Source organism: Manis pentadactyla, chromosome 6 (genome assembly GCF_030020395.1).
Source record: "Manis pentadactyla isolate mManPen7 chromosome 6, mManPen7.hap1, whole genome shotgun sequence".
In the NCBI taxonomy this organism is placed as follows: domain Eukaryota; kingdom Metazoa; phylum Chordata; class Mammalia; order Pholidota; family Manidae; genus Manis; species Manis pentadactyla.
Window position 1 is genome coordinate 54,873,391 of NC_080024.1, and position 25,123 is coordinate 54,898,513.

Consider the following 25,123-nt stretch of genomic DNA (forward strand, 5'->3'; position numbering starts at 1 on the left):
CACCTAAGGGTATACAGAAAACTTGTTCTTCAGTTATTACCTTCATTTGATATAGTTTTCTGGACTAGAAAGTGGTGACTGTAAGCTCAAATATCTTAAAGTGGCTTAGGGGCAATTTTGTCTGGACAGAATACAAACGAGACTTTTAAATGTCCCTTTCATCTTTTACATTCTGTGTGCCATTTGCAAGCATTGTAATGAGTGCTTTTACCACGCCCCAAACACCCTGTTGACTATGTCTTTGTGTTTGATAGTAAAGGTCTGAACAACTGGATTTCTGGGAATAAACACACTGTCAATGAAGCTGAGATATTTTGGGATAAATTAGAAAAAGCAGCTCAGTGGTTAGGATGCAGAATTCATCTCAAAATGCAATTGATCCTGGGATGTGACTGAAAAGCATACAGTTGAATTAAAAAGGAAAAATCATTGTATAACAGAAATATGTATGTTTATAAATGTGTAAAGCCTAGCAAGGGAATTTAATTAACATGACACAAACGAATCTGTGGGTAGGGTGAGTGAGAGGTAGACAAGAAGGGAGAGGAGACAGAAAATGAGAAAGAAACTGAACACATACGACACTGAAAAACCACCTCATGAATGCAACTCACTTCCATTATGAGGGTTCTCTAGTAATCTATTTTCTTCACTGGCAAGGCATTGAAGAAAGAAAATTAACATTTTATGTATATGGGAAGCCATTGCTATGACTAAATGCATTTTTAAAAATATTCAGTTCAATATCTTAAAGGGAATATAAAAAAATAAAGTAAAATGGAAAATAAGACATACCATAAATCTCTTGTTATATAGAAAAAATTCATAATTTTTTTTTAAAGTCAGAGAGACAGTCACTTCAGGATTATGCGATATTAAAAAAAGTTCTTCAGGTATGTGTCACATAATGTTTTGAATAAAGGAAAATATTCTTACAGTTTTTTTGATTATGTCTTTTTCTTTCTTCTGCTGAAGAATTGGCTGAAGTGGTGGAAATTCCTCTGTGCTTCGTTTACTGATGACATGATGTCCAAGGTGGTAAGCAGCTTCGATCTGGATTGGGGTGAGGATGTCCCGTACATCTTTCTAAGGAAATTTAAAACCATATAAATTAATAATAGAAATAAGTATATAAATTAAATATATGTGTGTGTATATGTATATATATATATATATATACATATACACACACACACAAAGTTGGTCCTTTCCTGTGTAAGCCAAACACAAGGAAGCAAATAAAATCCTTACCTTAAACTAAATCATTTACAAAAAATGTGAAGAGTATAAAAATGAAAAACTATAACCATCCAATAACAGTTACTAAGATGTACATTCGGACATATTTTCTTTCATACTCTTTGCTATGCATATTTTTCATAACCTTACATTACAACACAAGCATTTTCCATTATAACCTTTGTGAGTCACTTCAAAACTACTAGTCAACATTTTATTCTATTTAATATTTCCCTATAGACTTATAGAAATATGATCTCTCAATTTGTTCAAGTTTTTTTCTAACACTTTAATTCAATATGATTCATTTGATTTCATATTTATTATGAAACAGCCTTTTTGTTGCTATTCTTGAACCTCTTCCAATTAGTTTCTACAGATTATGAATGGTATATAGGAAAGTCATTTGTTTTTTTATATTTAATCTTTTTGTTATTATTTGTTATATTTTTTCTAGGTTTATTGTGCTTTTACATTTCACAAAGAAAGATTTCTTGAATTTATTTATTGATTATACAGGAACTAAAACCCACTCAGAAGCCATGCTGCTCTATATGACATTCTTTTAAATTTAATGCCTTACTAATTTTTACACAGCACTTCTCATTCCTAATTTTATGTTCATGTGGTCAAAAATGTCCTTATGAATGATTAGATTTTTAAAATGTATTGTCTTCTGCCTCAAAGAAACAGCTCTGGAGCTGATCACACTGATTGTCAATTCATGTATTTTGGTCTTTATTTCTACATGTAAGAATTGTTTTTCTTATAAAAATATTTTCTCATGAACTTAAAGATTACTTTATTATCCCTTCATTTGATTATTCACTACCTTTTTCATCAAAAAGGAATACACCACATTACTATCTAAATTATTTGCTCACATACATATGTACAACAGTAAAATCACTGACAAGAAAGAACCCTCTGAAGCATTTGGCATTCAATTAAGGAAGTGCTTTCCTAGACAGCAAAGGTGCTCCAGAATCTCAGGTTGATGAAAAAATATATGGAAGTCATGAAAGACATAAAACATGGTATCTCTTAGGAAGCTCTTACCCATGCCCTGCCTAGAAAGAAATGACTGATTTTCAAAGTGTATGGAACAAAACAGACTCCTTCTTCTCCTTATCTAAGAGGGTGGGCAAATAAGATTTAACTAATAAAGTAATCCATGAGGACTTACAACAGAATTCAGGTAATAATTTAGTTACATTACATGAAATAAGATGTTGATTACAAATTAATAAAATAAGTATCTTATGCACAACAAAAATTAAAAGTAGAAAACTATCTCAGGATTTGAGGTGTAGTTAACAATCAGCAGCTATATTCTATCTACACAGAAACTGTGCAGGGTTTTTTCTGGTATTAGAATTGTTACTACATTTGGGAAATATTTGAAGAATTAGTCACACATTTTCATGTGGGAGCTTTACATCACAGTTTGACTCTACTTTTCGTATGCCTGTTTCAATTAGAGGTTAAAAAAAAGATTCAACAGAGTCCCTTTTTACCCCCAAGGAGATTCAGTTATTTTCACCAAGGCTAGACATGATCATTACCTTAAGCCCTAACTGAGGTTTATATTTACACTAGGTGAGTTCCTAAGTAGATCCCCAGCATTATAATTGACAGACCTCCCAGTGAGTGACATTGTAGGACCAGTTTTCTATTTATCTATAGATATTTCAGGTTTTGAATATGGCTTAAATATTACTGTCCAAAACCAAGTAAAAATGGATTATTTCCAAAACTCATCAATTAGTAATTGCTAATGGCTAGGAAAAAATAACCTATCATATAGGTTATTGCTATGCTACTACATGTATATAGTCAACTTTTCATAAAAATCAATGAATTAATAAAGATGACATCACATAAAAGACTACATCTACTCTGTGTCTTTATGTAATTATAAAAAAAGGATGTAATTTTTTCTTCCCATTTATAACATTACCAATATACGTATAGCGTGGTCAAAAGCAAGTGGTCTGGAGGTAGAGTACTGGAATTCAAATCTCAGGTCCACCACTTACTATCTATGTAACCTTGGGCAAGTAAATCTATGGCTCAATTACCCTATCTGAAAACGGGAATAATGATAATAATGGTGGTGATGATACCTACATTGTGAGGCTTCAATGGCATGATGTGCTTGGCACTTATTAAGGTTTCAACAGATGTTACACATTACAATTATCATGTGTATGTTGCTTCAAAATGTAGCTAGATAAGCCAACCAAGGAATTACTGAATATTTCTTATAGGAAATTCTGGTGAATATTTGGAAGGAATAAGAAAAAGAAAATAAAACTTATAAACAACCAATGAACACTAAATAGACAATGAATTACATAACCAGTATTAGACTTGTACTAATTAAGCGGAAGATTTAGAACATGAATCAGAGTTCTCAAGATCTCTCATTACTTTTCCATTCATATACATGGAGATGATTTTATTGAATTACTTGATAAGTGATCATCTGAACACAAAACCTTGACCATAGAGGAATGCTGTAATTCAAGGCCCAAATCCCAAGTTATCAACTTGTGAAAATGGAACAGCTTGAGCCCTGAGTATTACAATAGCAAACTTGATTAAATTATTCCCTAGATATAGGAGCTAGACAGCCACTGATTGTCCCTCCACATGTCCACTGTTTTAATTCTTCCAACAAGCTTGCTTTGACCAAATCACATGTTATCTAATTCATACTAATTTTCCACAAGGTCTTCTCTACATCTGGTGTATATTACTTTCATTATCCTAATTAACTATTAATTATGCTTTTCTCACAATATATAAAATGTACGTGCACTCTTGCAAGAACTGTATTTGACAGATATTCACACTTACTTAACTTTAACAGCTCTACCTAAGGACAAAAGCTGTAATATCAAAAATGTCTTGAAGTAACTAATTATGTGGGAGGGGAAAAAGTAGATTTGTTGAATATTTTTAATTTAGATGGGCATGTGCTATATATACATACTAAAAATAATGAAGATTCCTTGTCACATTTTTATGGACAATTACATAAAATAGGGCAACCCACAGGATGAAAATCAGCATATGTGTGATATTATACAAAGTCTGCCTTCTTTTTTGACCTTCATAGAAATCTGTGTTTACGGCCAACTTGAGAACTGAGCTGTAGGCCTGTGTCCTCCTATTGTGTTTATGTAGTGAAAGAATTTTTAAAGGGTAGAGCCAGAAATATTCACAAAATATTATTGAATGAAAAACGATGTTGAGGTATAAACATTTTGAGATTTTATTCATGGATCTACTGTGCACAAGGAAGGCTCTGGGGATACAAAATTAAGTCACTACCTACATCATAGACTATAACCCATGATTTTACATGTATGGTATGGGGGATGAACATTCTGATATATGCATACACAAGCACAGAAGGAGGACCACTTAATCTGTACTTGAAAGGGGATGAGGAGGTTCTTACATAGAGGAATTTTAAGCAAGGAATATGATCAGATTCATGTTTTTGAAATACTCCTCTAGTGCCAATGTAGGGAATGGGTTGGGAGGGAGAAGGTAAGACTGAGGTGTAGAATGGAATCTAAGCCAGTCCCATCACCTGTAATTATAATCACTTTATCTAGTAAGCTTGGATCAGGAGGTGGAAAACTCAAACATCTGGCACCACAACTCCCTAAGACAAAACCCTCAAGACAGGTGCTGTAACCATTAACCATTACGCCAATAGAGCATTCTCAGATTTTCCCCTATGGAATTCCTTAAATAGCACCCAGAATACATCATCCATAAATTTAAAAAATATTTATTGATTTTCTGCCTTATGTAATGAGTTGTGTTGGCACTAAGAAGAACGCAAACATGCAAAATATAATATCCTGGCGTCAATCTTTCAATCTAATGGACAATCCACGCATGTTGGAATAATTGATCTACTTCTAGGATACCACAGTACCAGTATGAATACATGGTTTGCTTGCACTTTGACTTTCAGTAGAAATGTATACAGATATGGATAAGTCCATAGTGTGCTATGGTTAAAACCTAAGTACTTTGGAGCCAATGACACTTCATTTAACTATGTACTTATATAGCTTAACAATATAAGTATATAAAATACAAGTAAAAGGTATTTATTAATCAAATACACATTCATTTTCCTTAAGTCATTATTGAAAAGGGTTTTGTAGGAGCCACTAAAGACTTATATAACAAAATAAAATTGCTTTATTCATAAATCCAAAATCCAGAAATTTGAGAAATCAGAGGAAAGAAAAGCATAACTAATCAAAGGGAAAAAAAAGAATGAATTAGTCTACTATACAGGTAGGCAGGTTGACTTCTTCTGAACTCACTGGATCTCAGTGTATCAATGGGTCATGCACTCCTGGTCTGATAACTAGGCCAGATATTTCAGCTTTTTATTGGAAATGCTGCAAGCAGGGAGGGATCTTGTTACTTCATTTGTTGTCCCAGTGTAGCACCCTTCTTCCCTTCTCAAACACCCGTGAATATTTTGATGTAGAGACTCCATCGAGATCAACCAAGAAATATCATCTGTAAAAACCTTAAAGGGAGTTTCACTATCATGGCTGCTCCAACATTTCTAAAAACTGCAGCCAACTGTTGATCAGGTTTTCCTAAATCAAAACAGCCTCAAAATTATCCCTGTCCTAAGATCTTGTCCTAGGGAGTCATTAAGATCTAATAAAGTTGTGTGTCTAAATACAGCAAAGACAAAGATTCACTCAAATACTTATGTGGATGTGGAATCATTTTCATAGATAGAAAAGTGATGTTTAATAGAGGAGAACTTCAATAGATAAAATATGTAAGGTATGAAAAATTAAACATTTTCCTTATATCAGTTACTTAGGCAAAAGCCATCTTGGAGCCTTTCTTTCTCAAATGCCAGACATTTCATCTTCCGGCAAATTGTGTAGGGTCTGTCTTCAACTACTTTTCACCATATCCACTGCCACCACCTTCGTAGGAGCCATCATCTCTCAGCTGGGTTACTGCAGCATCCTTTTCCAGTTTCAGCTCTTGGTCCCCTGCTGTCTAGTCTTAACACAGCAGCTAGAGTATTCCTTTTTATTGCTAAGTCAGATCATGTCACTTGGCTGTACAACACTCCAGGAAAGATCCTCATGTCACTCAGAGAAAGTCACAGCTGCTATACGATCTGACACTTGTTCTGCTACTCTCTCCCTACCTCACATTTCCAGGCATTCTTGCCTCCCTGTTGTTCCCTAAGCAGCCAGGCACACTCTTGTCTTGAGGCATTTTACCCAGCACTTCTTTCTGTAATGTTCTTCTCCTGGATCAGGGGTTCTCAAACAATGGTTCCCAAGCTCCCACCATCAGTGCCACCTGGGAAATTTGTAGAAATGCAAATTCTCAGGGCTTACTGAAGAACTACTGAATTTCAAGGAACTCTAGGTGGGCCCCAACAATGTCTGTTTTAACAAGCCCTCCAGGTGATGCCATTACATGCTGAAGTTGAGAACCACCGTCCTAGACATCTGCATGGGTAACTTCCTCACTTCCTCTAACCCTTTGCTCAAGTGTGACCTTCTGAGTGAAGTCTACTCTGACCACCATTTAAAGTTGGGCCCTTCATTCCTTCGCCGGCACTCCATAATTTCCTGTACTCTGCTCTCTTCCCATCACCTGTATCTTCTAAAATACCATAAAATTTATACTTTTATCATGTTATTGTCTCACCCCACTAGATGATAAGCTTTAGAAGGTAGCAATCTTTCTATGTTTCATTCATTGATCTATAGAAGTGTCTCAAACAGAACCTGATGCAATGTAGGTTCTCCATCTATTGAATTGAATAGATGGATAAATGAAGCTTAACTGGTATGGCCAATAGGAACAACTATACAAGGAAAGCATGCTCAACTAAGTCAGATCATGTCAAAGCATGTCAACTAAGTCAGGTCAACCTCTATTAGGGAGTCCTCTGAGAGGTAGGGGCTGTGGGACTGAGCACATAATTAATAAATGTCACCTCATTTCATAATAAGGGGCATGCATGTAAAATGCATATGTGTATTTATACTCCTGATATTGGACATGTTTTATGGGACAAAGGAACAATCCAGGCATCCCGACCACTGTCCCTCTTCTTTTCTACTACTATTAAGAAGGTAGAAGAATATGGGCTGCTGTCCCATTCTTTCAGACTATAGAGGAATAGCAGTGTTAACATTTCCAAATGACTCAGGCTACCATGCTGGTGGGGCTGGAAAATGTACTCACTCTATTTCCATAGCTTCCTAAATAACAGCTAAAGCTCTCTGACAGAACTCAAGGACTGGGCAGCTGCTTCTGTGGGTCTTACGTCCACCATGGATTTGTTGCAAGTGAGAGGGTTGGAGTAGCCTTTTGCCTTTCTATATGTAAGTTTCAAGTTGTCCCGAACAAAAGCAAGGTAATTTAAGAAAGGAAAAAAATACTGGAGGCAATAAAAAAACTTTTTTTAAAGTCCCTACTAATACACCTATCCCAGAGTGAAGTGCTTTTGTCTGACATTGACAATGTGACCCAAAGACAATGGCTGTAACCCGTTGCCATCAGTACAACGGTGACACCACAGGTATACGTGCCACAAACAGAAACCAGAATCTGCTGTTAAACTGTCACACCTCTTACACATTTATTCCAAAGAAACTGTACAATTTTGATGAACTCTTACTCATAGGAACAATGCCAAGAAACTAAATAAATCAATAGTTCAATTTGGTGCCATTTATACAAACTCAATACAGGATCCTTCTTTGTGAATATATAATGTTGGCCCTTTTATTGCCTTTAAAATGGTCTCAAAGTTAGTCTCTAAAACTGACTAATGTACATAAAATCACAACTATATAGGATTAAAAAAAAAGCCCCTCTTTAATCCCTACCACTAAATGATGGTTACAGTAATATCGTTCTATACTCTTGGCTCTCAACCACCTACCAGCTTTATTCTAATATGACAATAAAAACTGTTAGGGGAAATGAGGCAATAGCAGAGGGATTATTGCTCTTAGCATTTAATAGTGTTGGAGTCTTGATGCTTGTTTGCATTTGCTTGGAACGAGTATGTAAGGGAAAATTAAGTTCTAAGCTGAGGCTCCTATTTGAGATCCCAGAAAGGGCTCCTGGGAATAGTTTGGCATTTTTGTGACAATAGATTTTTCTGATGAAGTACACCATTCCCTAATGAAAAAGGCCTGGCACTGCTTCATATGATAAAACCTGACCGATGTGAGGAATCTGATGATCAGTTTGGGAATGAGCGTTTTAATGAAAGAAACATGAAATCAGCTGTGTTTGGCAGGACATACCCCAAGCCATCATGAGAGTCCTTGTCCTGGCCCACAGATGATCCCCCCAGCAGCACAACTATGTGAGTTCCCACTGACATCACTCACAATGCTGGCACAGAGACAGAGACGTACTCCAAGAGCAGGCATGTTGGAGTCTGCTTTATTAGAGCCGCATGAAAAACAAAGCAACTTCCCTGTGACCCCTGCCAGCCCCCCAGCAAAAAATTAAACCTGCTACAGAATAGATCTGAAGCTCAGCAGAGCTGCTCAGTATCTGTATCTACATCTCTAGGTAAGGGTACAAACAGGGACAGGGAAACTCAGTTGTAGAAAGGAAAAGGCAAACCTTTAAAAATAGTGACCTAGTAAAATGTGATGATAATGTGAAATTCAGAAGATGCAAAAACTGGACTTTGAGTCCAGGTCACAGGATTGTCTAACATTTTGACTCTGGAACAACTGGTCAGCTAGTTCAGGAGGCAATAACACTTGCTTTTAACTATGTCTTATACAAAGTTAGCAATGCAATAAGCTTTTTTTACTGTACTGATAATATTAAAGTTTACATACTCATTAATAAAAACTAGTTTACATTACCCGCATAAAGGCTTGATGTGTTCTACAGTTAGCTGCTTTGCTTGACACCTTTATATTTCTGGTGATCACATCAGATGTTCCATTAGAGGAAAAGTAAAATCTCGACGGAGACTCTATCTTCCGGTTCACATCTAGACTCATGTTATAAAACAAAACTGCAAAATTGCAGAGAATTGCAATTAATATAAGTAATTACTAAAAGCATTTATTCATTATTGAAGTGGTAATAGTCAAAGTTATATGAAATACTGGAAATATCTTAAATTATCTTCATTAAATAGCCTTTTAAAATTAACCTGAGCTATAAACAATTGAAAAATACAAATTTCAAAATGGTTTTTATAAGTTAAGTTTATAAACTTGTCTCTAGGTTTCTATTTTTAACAGTATTAATATCCTTAGTTGTTTGCTTAATCCTCCTATATATAAACATTTAAAAACTACAACACCAAAATTGTTACTACTAATAAAAGTCCTGAGTAAAGTTTCAGATTTCTTGGGAGTCCTTTTTGTCTTTAGAACATCCAAATTCAGTTGAGGAAGTACAGGGAGATTGCAGTGCTCAAATATGTCACTTGGTATAATTTTATCTTCTGTAATTACACAACTAATTTCATATTTATTTCCATTTCTTTCCAATTGAGAGATTGCTATTTTTCTTTTGGTTTATTGGGTTTTTAATGTAAACAAGATTCAAAGGTCAAATCTATAAAAACACTTTACTCAAAGACATCTTCTTTTCCAGACTTAGGCCCTGATTAGTCCCTCCATGCTTTTATTGGTTTCTCCTTTAGCCTCCAGAGTTCATTTGTGCAAAAATAAAGAAACAAAGGCATTCTCTCAGTAAATATTTTGCCAGTCTGTTAAGAACTTATATCAAATCGGACATAGTAAATAACTGTCTGCTAAAGAAGACCTTCAATAAGCAAAAACATGAGGAAATTTACAAATAACAACAAAAAAATTCCAAGCCTGATTTTACAAGAAAGTATCACCTATTTTTTAATCTAAAGGTTTTTTTTTGCAAAACAGTCTACATCTAATAGTGTGCTGAGGTGTCACTTATTATGTAGGAACAATAACTAATAATTGATATTTTAAATTATTTAATTCCTGAGGTGTTCATTGACATGTTAGGAGTAATGTGCTTTTCTGGAAATATTTTTATCCACTTCCCACAAGGATACAAGGAAATTTAAGTACAGAACCTTTATTACTACAAATTTCAGATATAAATTTTTCAACATTTTTTAATTTACAGAATAAATAAAATCCATATCAATTGGCTTCAAAATTACAATAACTGAGATTCAATGCCTCAGAGATGGAGCTGCCATTGAAATGGCCATCTACAAATTCATCACCCCTAATTCAGACAAAAAGTAAATGAAAAAAGGGTGAATAAAATCCACTCACAGTAAGAGGCAAAATGTCTTGGTTTTATTAAACATGCTTACCATGTGAATTATTTCACCCAAGGAGTCATTTTATGACAACTATAAAGCACGTTTCTGTAACCATGCTGTGATTATTTATGAGTTCCATATATTTGTTTTCAGCCATTTTTAGAAATATCTGGTCACAATGGAATTGATAGTACAAGCACTGGTATTACATAAAGGGAAATAGTCATACCTACTTAACTTTTTTTCACAAAATCCATCAGCTTGTCTGTGTTACTGTGTGACTGAGGTCATGCTCTCAAACTGCCCCTTCTCCCGCCCATAACCAGATGAAGGATTTGCCCACCACCCTATCAGTGCTGGTCTAGTCAGGACTTTGGCAGAGCACTATTCAACATTAGTCTGACCTAAGGTAGAGATACCATTCTCATTCTGTACTTCACATTACAGACTAATTCAAGCTGAGACTTCTGTCACATATCCATAGTTTGGTTAATAATTATTTGCTGACCTTCATGATATTAGATGATGAGAACCTGTAGGGTCATATGTACAATCAACACTTGATAGGTCTTGTGGGGCTCATGAACTTTGTGAATTATTAATGTCCAAGTGATAAACCCAGGTATGCTTCTCCCCTACCATGGCCTGGGTTCATTAGTAGTTACTCTAAATATTACCTTAAATGTAACATAATTAAGAACATTAATCTTCTAGAAAAAATGTAATACTCATGAAGTCACATACATGTGGTTTGGAATGAGCCACAATTTTGGATGAGCCATATCAATGCTACTTTCTCCAGAGCAGATAACTGAGAGTTACCCCTGTATAGGGAAATGGGCATGACTCTCAGGAGCTGATAGTCATAGAAAATGCTTAAGAGGTGTGTAATATACAGAAATCACAATCAGGGGCTAGATTTGAGGTATGCTTCTTCAATCATTCCAACAAGATAGAATATGAAGAAAGGAATCTTTTCCCTCCCAGGCTTTCCAACGTAAGTCAGTTCTACATTCTAAGGAGCCAAGTTTCAGAGGAAGAACTGTGGTAATGTTCTTTCTACTCTAAAAAGATCTTACAGATCAAGCTCAGTTAATTCACCTTAAATAGTATAGCAAGTGACTTTCTTACTTTACTTCTTGCTATAATCCCTGGACAGCTATAGCTTCTTAATGCATCTAACTCATTAATTTGAACAATGTGAGAATCCAGAAGAAGAAAAAGAAAGGTGTGTTCAGCAATATGGCGAAACACAGTGGGGGTTCAAAAGATGAGCGTGAGATTAATTACTGGAGTACGCACTCTCTCAGGCATTATTCTGTAAGGGCACCCTTACCAATATAACCTGGAACCTCCTTGCCCTTATATGAGAAACAGACTGTTAGATCCATACACACAGACGGCAATCCATTTTCAATACAGCCCAAATTTGTTCTATTTACTGACTCAGGATGGTTTAAAGAAGCTTCAACAATCACTACAGGTCTTGTCCTAAGAAGAAAATAAAATTAGCAATATTAATTGCAGTATTGTTTTTCCTTAAGAAAAAACTTGTGTTTGTTTTGTCAGTTTCCACTGACCAAGTAATTTCATGAAACTGCTTATTAAGAGTACGTGCATACAAACTCAATTACATTTCCAGGCATCAATCAGGAGAAATTTTCATTCAATTTTCTAAAAATATTGATTTTTGTCTGATGATTTATTTAATTATATTTTATGTAAGGAAGGAAAAGTATCATAAAGTCCAATAATTAAAGTTCAGAATACTAAAAATGCTAATCACAATCACTACTGATTTTAAAAATTACCTCCCATCATTTACAATTCAGCCCAATTGTCACTAAGCAGTGAATTGTACCAGTCTTACCTTAGCAATACAGCAGAATTGGACCGAAAAGCACCAACTGCTATATCTGGAGGATAAAAACAACACAGATTAATGATGATCGTTAGTCAAAGAGAATTTTTTTCAGCCTTAAATACTTAACTACATATCACCGTTTGACTATATCAAAATACTATTTACAGAAAATTAATTAGAAAAAATATGCTTACATCTTAAGATTCATTCCACATTTGTCTGAATCTATTCATTTACAATGACATTCTTCCCGTTACAATATAAACAAACCTTATGATAAAAACTTATGGTATAAAGATAAGCTTACTAAAACAAAAATCAATTTTTAGACTAGAAACATTCACCCAGAAATCTCCTTTCAAAGTACAACACAAAAAAATCTTTCATCATCATATGTTTGATTTATTTTCATGGGTGCTTTTAATTTTTTTTTTCAAGAACAAGGAATAAAATATAAGTAACAGTGTAACTCAGGAATTATTGGATCATTTCTGACCCATCCTTGATTAAAAAAAAAAAAACCTTTAAAAATGAAGGGAAAAATATCACCAGAAAATCAGAACTCTTCCACACCTGTTTTACTTCTAACTTTGCAATAAAGCAACATCACAGTAGAGCTTATTTCAATTTTATACTTACCTACATATCCATTATTATCTGCATCAATTTGTCCAGAGATAGACTGTCCAAACATACTTAATGATTTGCTGATTTGGAGTCCTTCAATTCTCTGAAAAATAGGTAAGTTGAGTGGGAAGCAGTTTTTGAACACCTGATATTACAGGAAAGCCATGATTTAATTAAATAATGAGCCTTCTTACTCCTTGGCACATTTATTAACAAAATTCATTTAGTTAAGTCAAATACTTGTATCAAAGAGAAACAAAAGTTTCCAGCTTGAAGTGGATGGGTGACTAGAAAAAAATGCATTCTTTACTCTGTGAGCAAAGAGAAAATTATATACTATAGACCTTCTAAAATTGTCATGACAACCTCTCCCCAGTTTCTTTCAGGCTCTACATTTATTTCCCTGGCCAACATGAATAACCAAACAAGTAATACGGAAAATAAAACAACTGTAATCACTTAGCAGAGCCTCAAGCTTATGATGAAAGCCACCCTCTTAAGCCAGATTGCGTCCTAGCATGTGAAGAGGGCAACTCAAGTCAGGCATGTGGGTCCTATTCCCTGTATCTAATTTCATGTCCAGTATGGATTTATAAGTATCAGGCAGCTATCTTCTAAGAAAAATACATATTTTTTACTAGACTTTATCTTTCATGCTAAATATATGGAACTATTTGTCTGTTTCACCCAAACAAAATAATCATATTAGGTAATACTTCCAAAAAAGTATCTTTGGAAAATCTTTTCTTCTCTGCAGGTGTACATAGCGTTTCCATGTACTGAAATGTCCTGATTTGTCTAAATATTAAAGTGAAGTCAGTTAAATCAGGGACCTTTATTAAAGTATTCTTGTCTTACTCCTCTGACCTACAAGGAATACAGAGTATCTGTGTTTGCTTGTCGCTGTGTGATATCCATGAAATATGGGGCTTTAGCCACAACGCAAGACATGGTTAATCAAATCCAAATAGGCTTATTGGGGATAGTATATTACTTCAGGACATAAATTTGGTGAAATGCAGAGAAAAGTCTTTAATAGGTTAAAGACAAAATAGAATGGAGATGAACCAGAGCTCTTATCCATTAAAAAAAAAAAAGATTTTGAAGAGTTATCAATGACCTTAAAAATGAGACTACCTACCATTATCATAAGGAACTCGTAAATTAGAATATTGAATATTTGAAAGAGAAAATTAAGAAAAATAAGTCCATATTAACCCAAGAAGTTCCAGAAAGCTTTTGTTATTAATGCTTTTGAAAATAGAAGCGTGTTCTACCTGTGAGAATGCTGACGATACTCCATCTGCTCGGCCATTGTAAATATAAATAGCACCTCGCAAGTCGTCTTCTTGTGGAGCTCCAATAGCAACATCTATTCAAGAATTTAGACAGAAAATAAATTCTTGATACAAAGAATGCAACTCTGACTGACCTTCGTTCTCCTGAATCCATGTGACATAAGAAAAATTTGTTATGAAAAAACTAACACTTTTCTCACTAGACAAAAAATAACTACAAAATACTGTTATCATCATAACAAAGAACAGGACTGTGCAAAATAGTCTGTGCATGAAAGAAGCAGAGCAAATGGGTCTGAGAGGCAGTCTAAACAGAATGGTTAAGGGCACGGGCTCTACAGTCAGACTGCCAAGGCCTGACCCCAGCACTCCCTTGTGCCCAGCTGTGCTAGGCCAGGCCCATTTCCTAACCATTCTGTGTCTTTCTTCCCTCATCTACAGCATGGGATCATAAGAGAACCTGCTCTTAGCAGGTTAAAAGGATATAACTCATGTAAAGTGCTTAGAGCAGTGCTTAGCACATAATAAGTTATTATCATCTATGAATATTATAACCACAAGAATCCTTTATGTTGAGCCCTGGGCTTTAGTTTATTTGCAAAATGACTTCCAATTTAATTCCTGTTCCAATGAAGTGATTAAGGTATTTGTAAAGGATATCTGTATACACACACAGGCATACATGCACATGAACTAGATTTCAGAAAGTGAATTTATTCTGTAAAATAATCACTGCAGCACCTTAATGACTTTGATATTCACATCAGATTATGGTATCAGGAGAGAAAAAGAAAGATCAACTGATATAAGAAAATGAGAAAAATAGAAACTATGAATGCTTAAGTGCTACAAATATACAGCACATAGGAGAAAAATCATATTCTATTGTTGCCATTTCATTATTTTCACCAGGCATTATATTAATTTGGGTACATGCATCCATTAATTCATATGCAATATTTTCTTACTACTTTAATAGAAACTCAAAATACAGAAAGTTTGCTTTCATATTATTGTTACTTATTAATATTTATCAGGTCCAAAACCTTTTTAACAACTACAGTGTTAATTTTTGATTGCTATTCCATCATGATTAAAAAGTCTTTGATATATAATTCTATACCAAACTTTGTACAATTTTCAAAATGCAAATTCTTTTTCCATTTTCATCTGAAATTTGTTTTATACTTACTTTGTTTATACATACTAAGATTACCTTCTTTTGACTTGTGAAAATTATCTTTAATTTTCATATACAAATACATACGTTCACTTATTTATTTAGTGAACAGCTATTGAGCATCTATTGTATTCTGGGCACTTGCCAGGAGCTGGCAATACAAGGCAGAACCACAAAAAGAGGAACTGATAGTCTAGTGAGGAAGAACAGCAAGTAAAACCCAAATAACAGCATAACATGCAAGAAGAAGGTGGTAGAAATTAGAGCGAGCTCCTCATAAAAGATGCTCAGGATGAGATTAAAGTTGCAGCATTATTTACAACAGCCAAGATATGAAAACAACCTAAGAGCTCATCAACAGATGAATGGATAAAGAAGATATGGTACATTGACTCGATGGAATATCACTCAGCCATAACAAAGAATGAAATCTTGCTATTTGCAACACATGGATGGACCTAGAGGGTATTATGCTCACTTAAGAAATAAGTCAGACAAAGTCAAATACCATGATTTCACTTGTATGTGGGATCTAAAACAAAATGAATGAACAAACAAATGAACCGGAAATAGATTCATAAACAGAGAACAAACTGGTGGTTGCCAAAGGGGAGGGAAATGGGTGAAATGGGTAAAGGGGATAAAGAGGGACTAGCTTCTGATTATAAAACAAATAAGTCAGGGGATGAAAAGCATAGCATAGGGAATATGGTCAATAATATTGTAATAACTTTGTATGGTGACAGATGGCAACTACACTTATCATGGTGAACATATTGTAATGTATATAATAGCTGAATCACTATGTTGTATACCAGAAACCGATATAGCATAGTATACCAACTATACTTCAATTTAAAAAAATGTATTGCTAGGTCATAGCCAGATGGGCAAAGGAAGCAGACACAGGGAACAGCCTGTGCAACAGCGAGGGAGTGAAGGGCAGCACAGCACCGGGAGGGCGACTGCTTTGGGATAGCTGGAGCCATGCATGTGCAGTCTACATACACACAGGAACAGAGCGGGAAAGAGCAGGAAAAAGAGGAAGAAGAGGAGAGGAAGAGGGTTATAAAGGGAAAGAATGGGAGAGAAGCATCCTATAGCCCCTGAAGACAAAACCAATTAGCAATGTCATTAATCAGGACTGAGTTTATACTTCAACCATTGTGGCTAAGTCCTTGGTAACTATCATTCTATGATGATAAGGTATGAAGAGAGATAGCAGGTCTGAGTTATAAAGTTGTTCCTATAAAAAAATTCTTGCAGTATCAATTATTAGCATTGGTGCTTTAAGGCACAAGTTATTCAAGTGAACATGAAACAATACAGATAAGCCTTTTCAGCTGAAATATTAAAGAGACCCAGATCAATGTGATCCCAAGAGGGAGACATTAGGGTATATTCAATGTTCAGCCAACTTCTATCTATGTTGTGTCTTATATATTTCACATAGTTCCAAACAAACCCTTACTTCTTAGGATTATATTTGGATATGTAATGAAATACACTGAAGTTCTAGCTATCATTATGAAATGAGGTATACTATCAATAAATAATAAAATATCTTTCCATGCTTATACAACTCAATTTGGTATACAACATACAGAACACATTCATACTTGACAATTATTTTTACTTTTCATCTGAATGTTTTATTTCACTGCTAGTACCAATCATAACAATTATCAACAGTATAATCATAATAATCTTAACATCAGCTAATACATATAATGTTTACAATGCAGGCACTGTGCTAGGGGCTTATACATACTAACTCAAGTAACTTACAAGAACTATATAAAATACTTTTTTTTATCTCAGCTTTGCTGATGAGGAAACTCTGGCACAGAGTGTAACTTGCTTGAGGTCACAGAGCCAGGAAGTGGCGAAGCTGGCATTTAAACCTGGCGGGCCAGAGCCTGTGCTTCTCCGCTACCACACTCTACAAAATCATTAACAATAGAGATTACATTGAGCTCTTTCCTCTCCTTGAGTCCCTTTCCTGTTCTGGGTCACAGAAGTGCTCAGTTATATGATTCAATAATACATCAATATTTAGCTCAGGGGCACATGATACAGCTTATAATTTACAATCATAGAATTTTATTATGGTTCCACTCAAAAAATATTCAAACATATAGTTCAGAAGTCAAGTAATAAGGCTCAAGGTGAGAAAACCTAAACCAAAAATAAGTGGTTTTACCAATTTATCTTATGGATGAAATCCAAAATGCTATCTGTCTGTCAGTCAGTCATACCAATCACATAAGTCAGTCTATTTACCTACCTATCCACCTACCTACACCATTACTTTCTGATACTTTTGTTGAGATTTTTATGCTGGACCATTGCCAAATTGATTGGTTTCTCCTTAGAAAACTGCTTGCTTTGCTTTCTAAAGACACAGGAAATATAGCCAGATTTTCTTCCTTTTGAAGAATAAAGCAATGACATGATCAAAGTAAGAATAACTTAGGTCTGCAATGCAAAGTACCAGAAAATTGTGCATAGCCAAAGGACATTAAGTCTGATTTGCATCTAAGACTGGAGGTAGAAGAAAACCAAGCAGGTGGAATTTTCATCCCCTTTCTTACAATCCCACACACTCTGCCATAACACAAAGTAATTTCAACAATCTACCCGAGAATAAAATAAAATAGAAGATGGGGAAAAGTAATACAGAAATACATAAAGAAAAATGCAATGTAGATGCCTACTGTCTCAGATACTGTACAATGGAATTAAAGACACCTGTGAGAAAGCAAAAAAAACATGAGTCTTGCTAGTACCTAAAATGTAGAAAATGCCTACTCATGAGTAAAACAAAAATGCTATTCAGCCATAAAAAAAGAAAGAAATCCTGCCACTTATGACAACATGAATGGACTCTGAGGGCATTATATTAAGTGACTAAGTCAAGACAGAGAAAGACTGCCTGACCTCATTTGTTGAATTTAGGAATTGCACTCTCCTCTCAAACCTATTCATCATTTTATGCACAGTTTTAGCAGACTTGGTTCACTCAACACTAGATATAAAAAGGCAAATTTAAGAGGAAAGGCTGGTAGAAAAATGTATTTCAGCAGCAGGGCTGATAACCAGCCAATAAGCACAGTTATGACAGTACCATCCACTCCATTCTTGACATGCTTCCATGTCAGTTGGTAAATAGCCACTGTCTCTGAGTCTGCCAGTTGCCCCTCACCACTCTTCATGACATTCTCCTGGGATGCCCAAGTCCTCCTTCAACGTAGCAGCTGAATGAGGAGTGCCTGGCACAGCAGTGGGCTTCCAGAACTCTGCTCCAGCTCTGCAGCTTTGTCAGTGTGTTTGCTGGACTGATGGTTAAGTCCAGAGTCTATGATATACTCTCTCCCCGCCCCACAACATTTTAACATTTCTGAAATCAGGATCTATCTTAAAATGAGAAATGGTGGATATTACAATTTAATAGGCAGTTTTTACGGGCGCATAATACAGCTTATAACCAATGCTTTCTTACAAACAATGAAAAAACGTATTTTGAATACCATCCCTGTGGTTAACAACAGTAAGAATCAATAGCTAACAACTGAGAAGTCAGGTAGAACACTAAAAAAAAAAAAGAAGCAAAAACAAATTAGCATAACTTTCTGGCCCCGTTTTCTATAGAAAGGAAAAAACATAAAATGCCAACCATATTCTCTTCCATGTATCATTGAAAAGGCAGAAATCAGATAATTTTAATTACCTTCAAAGCCATCATTATCAATGTCGCCAAGATTAACTAAAGATTCTCCAAATCTCGCAGCGTATTTGTCACTCCCAACGAGTTCTGTTTCCATTTCATTCATTACTGCTCCCTGGATAGAAAGTGGGGGAAGGTATCACTATAGTACCCCTGACAACGGTACTCATGATTCACTGTTGTCATTGGATATGGATTTTTTCCTAATGCTTCAAATAAGTTGAACAAATTACAGACTGAGCTTTAGTACACACATCCCAGTTCAATTCAATAAATATTTATCAAGTATGTCAACCCATATTATAATAGTATGATTAGAGCTCAGAGGACATAAAACATTGCCAAACTTGTGATACCTGGCTTTGAAAATCCAATAAATCATTCTGATAATCAATTTAGCAAATATTTATCAAGTTCCTACTAAAGTCAATGAACTGTGCAAAGAGTGAATGGGTAACAGGAGACAAGACATTTTGTGTATGAGCCATGCTACCCTTCTTGAGAAGCCCACAGTTACACGGAAGGCTCAGCACAAGTATGTTAATGCCTTAGAACACTGCTCTGCAATATTGAGAAGCAAGGAGAGAATATCCAATTGAAAGCCAGGAGAGATTTCATAAAGGAGATGGTACTCAGGATGGCTACTGAAGGATGGGCACGATCTCATACACAGAGAAAATGATCAGCAAAATACAAAGTCTAAAGAGTTTGGCTCTTGTGAATGGTGTGTATTATGAATGAGACAAAAAAAAGTCAGATTGGAATCTCATGATATGGGACTTTGATGCTGAGGGAGTTTTACTCTTAATTTAGGAAACAACAGAAGCTACCAGAGGTTTCTGAGCTGAGGGGTTGACACAACTGAAGCTGCCCTGTGGGTCCATATTCTAGCAGCAGTGGAACAGGGACAGGTCTACTGCTATCTCTGAAGTTGGAAGATGAGTTATTATGAGAAAACATTAAATAATGTTGCAATAAAGAGCTGTTAGAGTGAAAGCCAAGAAAACCTCTTTTCAAATTCTGATAATGTTACTTCCTGGCAGGAAAAAATCCAGTCTATGCACTGCTCATCATAGATGCTTTCTTCTTCCCAAACAAGTCTACTCATCACTCCTAAAGCACACACATATTCTACCCTTTGTGAAGTGTCCTTCACCTTGTATTTTCCATCTAAAAAGTTCCTATACTTGCCTTGCTAAAGTAATACTTCTTATGTGAAACCTTCTTGAGTCAAAGAGAATAGCTTTGGTTCTGTATATACTAACAATCTACAATTTACAATGTTGCACTCACTTGTGTTTGTGTGTTTTCTAGATTCTGATATCCTGGAGGTCAGTACTGAGATTATTCTCAGCTCTTTCATGTTTCTTGTTACAGTTCTGATACTCACTAAACGTCATTTGCTTAATATTTTTAGATGAACTAAGTTTGGGAATCCTCTCTTCAGAGGCAATAGCTGGCACCAAAAACAGTGGAAGATTCAAGAGTAAGGGATAGAAGAGCTTGGCTCCAAGGGAAACCCCCAATTTAAAGAACAGAAGGGAGAAGGGGTTCCAGGGAGGACAAGAAGGTGCAGACCCAAGACAACAGAACGGCACTGAAGTTCTGGGGGTGGGGTGGGGGCAATGAGTTTGAAGACGTGGAAATCACTCTGCTTTAAGTGTTTTCCAGTCACAGAGAATGGTGACCAAGATTTTGCTGTGGACCCTTGTAAGCTATTTTAGAAGTAGATGGAAACTAGATTCATTAAGCATCATTCTTTCATGAATTCATTTGTAAACAATTGCTGAGCACCTATTTGTCCAGGGCTCTTTCAAACTCTGAGGGAACCGCAGTAAATAAGACAGACAATCCTCACACACAGTGTATACACTCCAGTAGAAAAACAGACAATAGTGAACCAAACCAATAAATATATAAATCCAGGTAGAAGTTAATGCTATCTTAAAGAGTTAATAGGAAGGTAGAAAAGAGCAAAGGAGTAACCTATGTCAGAAGTGTTAAAAGCTGAAATCAATTTTGAAATTAACCCCAGTATTCAAGTGGTGCCTCAGGGTAGAAGAAAGGGTCCCCTAGTGGGTAGGGCTCTTCCTATGCCCTTTAAGCAAAAAGAGCTTCAACTGTATCATTTTCATATTGGGGTTCCTTCTGATTTCAACTGAGAAAAATCCTATACTGCCTCATTTTAGATGTGTATGCTACTTTTTAAACTATTCTCAAAAATTTTACTTCTAAAGAGAAGGGAAAGAGAAATATACAGAATGACAGTGTAGCTAGTATAAAAAACCCATTGATAGACAGAGAAATGTGAAATATCTATGCAAGAAAAAGTAATGCCTGACATCACCATTAATGAGATATGAATGGTCACTTTGTAGATGATATGCCTTTACTATTAAATTTAGGTTTAAGCACAGTATAGGAAATCCAAGTTCATAACTTTTTCCTGCTCTATATTTGGAACTTTGAGAATCTCTCAGCTTTATGAGACTGAGTATTTTCTTCCTTAAGTTGTAAAGAGTTTAATATGATGCTTAATATAAGAATTTATTAAATGCTCTGAAACCATTTATTAAGTAGGATTACACATTCTTTCTTGAAACAGATTTTACATCATTGAATTCTGACCAAAAATAGTTCTTTAAGAAATGAATTTCTTCACAAATCTATTCTTGCTCTTCAATCAAAGGATCAAGACAAGAAGATTCCAGTAAGGCCCTATCAGTTCATTGTTTTAATGCCAAGAAGATAGTCTGACAAGATAAGGCCAGCAAAACTCTTTAAAATGAACTGTCAAGTGGTCAATTTCTACTCCAAAATATCCCTCTCCCCACAATTTAAAACTCAACCACACTAGTAATTATGCATTTCTACAACAACTATATCCACTTTGGAATAAACTATGTCAATTCTATATTCTTATCAAGAAAATAGTACATGATTTGTGCAAATTAACATTTCATCAAAACACACCTTGTTTCCAACTGTCTTAAAATCAAGAAATTGAAAATATTTCATACCTTATCATCTACTTCTAATATTTTATTGTTTTCAAATTATATAAAGATATTTGCTATAGAACCCTCAAATAAAAAATCCACATTTTGAGAGATATATAAAAATCATTCTTTCAAATTAGATTTGTGTCATAATAAAACTGAAAGAAATTTCAACTACTTGAATGAACACAAACAACCTGTAAACAGAGAAACTCCAGGAAACTGATCACCTACTCCTGGAGTAGCAAAATGGGACAGCTGCACATTCATTGCCATGTTCTACTACTGTACTTTCAGAGCATCAGTGCAAAACCAAAATTTTTACTTTCGGCAGTTAAACAAGTCTAAGAATCTATAGGCTCAGAACTCTCGTGTAAAAAGAGCTTTAGTGTCTGTCATCCCATAAGCAGCTTGGCAGCTGACGGGCCATCAGACTTACCGAGCCGGAGTTGATGTACACAAACACTCTGCCCTCCTCCCTGACGATGCTGTGCATGGGGGCTCCCACCAGCAGGTCTGAGAAGCCATCTGCATTGAGGTCCACGGCACAGACAGAAGATCCAAAATAAGAGCCGAGCTGCCCCAAAGCAAACCAGATCCAATGATTGAGAAGAAAGCAGGGTTATTCACAAAGCCCCTTAGTGATGCCAAAGGTAGAGACATATTACCTTTTTACCTTTCATTTCATGTAAGATATTTAGTTCTTTGGCATCAATGCTGAATATATATGCCTGCAATTGGAAAAAGAATTTGAAAAGATTAGACTGCTATCACATTAAAAAGGTGTGTCATTTAATCAAAACATCAATTTTCAAAACTTGTAATTGCTCAAATATATTTTCATAAATCATTTTCATAGTGATACAAAAGGTTTAGGGGAACCACGTTGACATTACCATGCTGTCCTTGCAAAACTACCTTTTTAGTAATTATCTTATTGATCCCTTAGAGGGCTCAGAAGGCATTGTCTGCCTCCCTACTCAAAGCAAGGCTCAGAAAAATTTAGTAACAGTCACACAACAATGTAACACAAACTAGAACCAGAACTAACATATTACTCTTTCTAGAATTTTCCTTCTACTGTACTTGTTAACCAGTAAATATATTCCCTAGACATCTTGAAATGATTTTTATCTCAAGAGCAGTTTATTCATAAAGAAAACTCATTTGACTTATATAATTTTCCTTTAAGCTTTTTTGCTAAATTATAGCTCAAAACCATACAACTTTCATCAATTCCACCACATAGAGCTCATTGTTCATCATTTCTAGTTCTCATTCCATAGATTCTTTACTATCTTATTCTCATGCCATCTATTTAACCCTTTGCAAAGAAATAAGTATAAAAACAAAATTCTTACTTTACCAATCTGTTCATGTTGAGGGGCTCCTCCAACTACTTCGGTAGTATGTGGACTCCGGAAATGACCAGCTCCAACTGAGTAGCCTTCAGAAAAAAAAAAAGGAGAAAAACATGAGAATATCGTCTGCAACAGGTAACATATTATCATAAATCCACTTATAAAATTAAATGATACTGAATGCAGAAAGACTACACTAAATAGTTTTAAGAATATTTAGCATAGCAATACTCAAAATTGTTCATTTTATTATGTGCTTTAAGCAATAATTGGTATGTTACAAAATTAGCTACATGGCTTATATTTCTAAGTGCTCAAAATTGAAGATAGTGCCTTTACATTTATTTTGTTAAAAAGTCTCTGTGTATTATCAGGACAAGCTAGCTTCTAGAATTACAACATATTTTAGAGTATATATAAGGTTTTAAATTTTAAGAAAATCTTCCTAAACCTCAACTTTCTTGCCATGAAATCTTCCTATTATGATAAAATTATGGGATGCCACAAAAGATAAAATATTCTGTGATAAAAGGCGTAACACTAAGGTACATTTCTTATAATAACTTTAAGATACCCTTCAACCATAAACAAATAAATGTTGAATTGTAAATGAATTAGCCTCTCTTTGAAAATGAATTCTTCCTGTGTGAATGAGAATAATACTGCCTTTTAAAATTATTATTATTTTTGAGTATAGGCTGCTCACATTTGAGGCACATATGGTTTAAACAAATCTGTATTTTCTAAGAAACTATAGGAAAAGCATTCCTTGTACTGTAATAGGGGAATTAATGCCAAGAAAATCTTGTGTTTCTGTAGAAATATAAAGTGCCCTGAGGAGGCAGAGGAAGATAAAAATAGTTAAACTCTGGGAAATATTCTAAGAACTTATAAGGTGAAGGTCAACGAGCTGTTTTTAGACCCCTATGCCTCGTGTTACCCATTGTCTTTATTGCTGTTGGCAGTCCCGCTGATTTTCAGTTGGCCCTTTAAGAAACTAGACCTAATCATACCTGATTAAATGAGTTAATTCATGTAGGGTGCTTACAGAAGTTCCTAGCACGGAAAGCACTCAACAGATGCCGCCTTTATAATAAATTGACTGCATAAAAATATAAGATTACAAGTGTTTTATTATAAAGAGTATAATAATTCTAAGTTGATTTTATAGTTTTATATGTAAAATATTAGGTTAATTAAAGTTTTATACATTACATCCTTAAAGAGACAGTTTCTGAACTGTGTTTTTACTACTGGCCATTTTGATCTTTTGAAGGTACATTTTCCCTTATTTATAATTACTAGTATTTGTAAGGCAGACATATTTTAGATTAGAAATTTTTATAGTACCTAAATAACTTCCAAATTTTACTTGATTGTGTTTGTCTAAAAAAGCCTTGTATTTATTCGTAGTTATATTGTAGACAAAAAGAGAGCCAGTCCAGTAAGATGATCCTGGAGCTCCCATCACAATTAAATCCTGTAAGAAAAAAACAG

At 35.0% G+C, this 25,123-nt stretch overlaps 1 protein-coding gene across 2 annotated transcripts in view; it reads right to left on the reverse strand.

Moving 5' to 3' along the window:
• The window catches only part of ITGA4 (integrin subunit alpha 4), a 63,197-nt gene that overhangs the window by 21,960 nt on the left and 16,114 nt on the right, over positions 1 to 25,123 (reverse strand). For both annotated transcript variants that reach the window (XM_036879409.2, XM_036879410.2), the window contains 11 exons: positions 24,977 to 25,106; positions 23,627 to 23,712; positions 22,934 to 22,996; positions 22,705 to 22,842; positions 19,270 to 19,381; positions 14,339 to 14,433; positions 13,074 to 13,164; positions 12,441 to 12,486; positions 11,907 to 12,061; positions 9,165 to 9,319; positions 937 to 1,086 (listed from right to left, as the gene is read on the reverse strand). In XM_036879409.2, the coding sequence (XP_036735304.2) occupies positions 937 to 1,086; positions 9,165 to 9,319; positions 11,907 to 12,061; positions 12,441 to 12,486; positions 13,074 to 13,164; positions 14,339 to 14,433; positions 19,270 to 19,381; positions 22,705 to 22,842; positions 22,934 to 22,996; positions 23,627 to 23,712; positions 24,977 to 25,106 (1,221 nt within the window). The remainder of the gene's footprint in view (positions 1 to 936; positions 1,087 to 9,164; positions 9,320 to 11,906; positions 12,062 to 12,440; positions 12,487 to 13,073; positions 13,165 to 14,338; positions 14,434 to 19,269; positions 19,382 to 22,704; positions 22,843 to 22,933; positions 22,997 to 23,626; positions 23,713 to 24,976; positions 25,107 to 25,123) is intronic.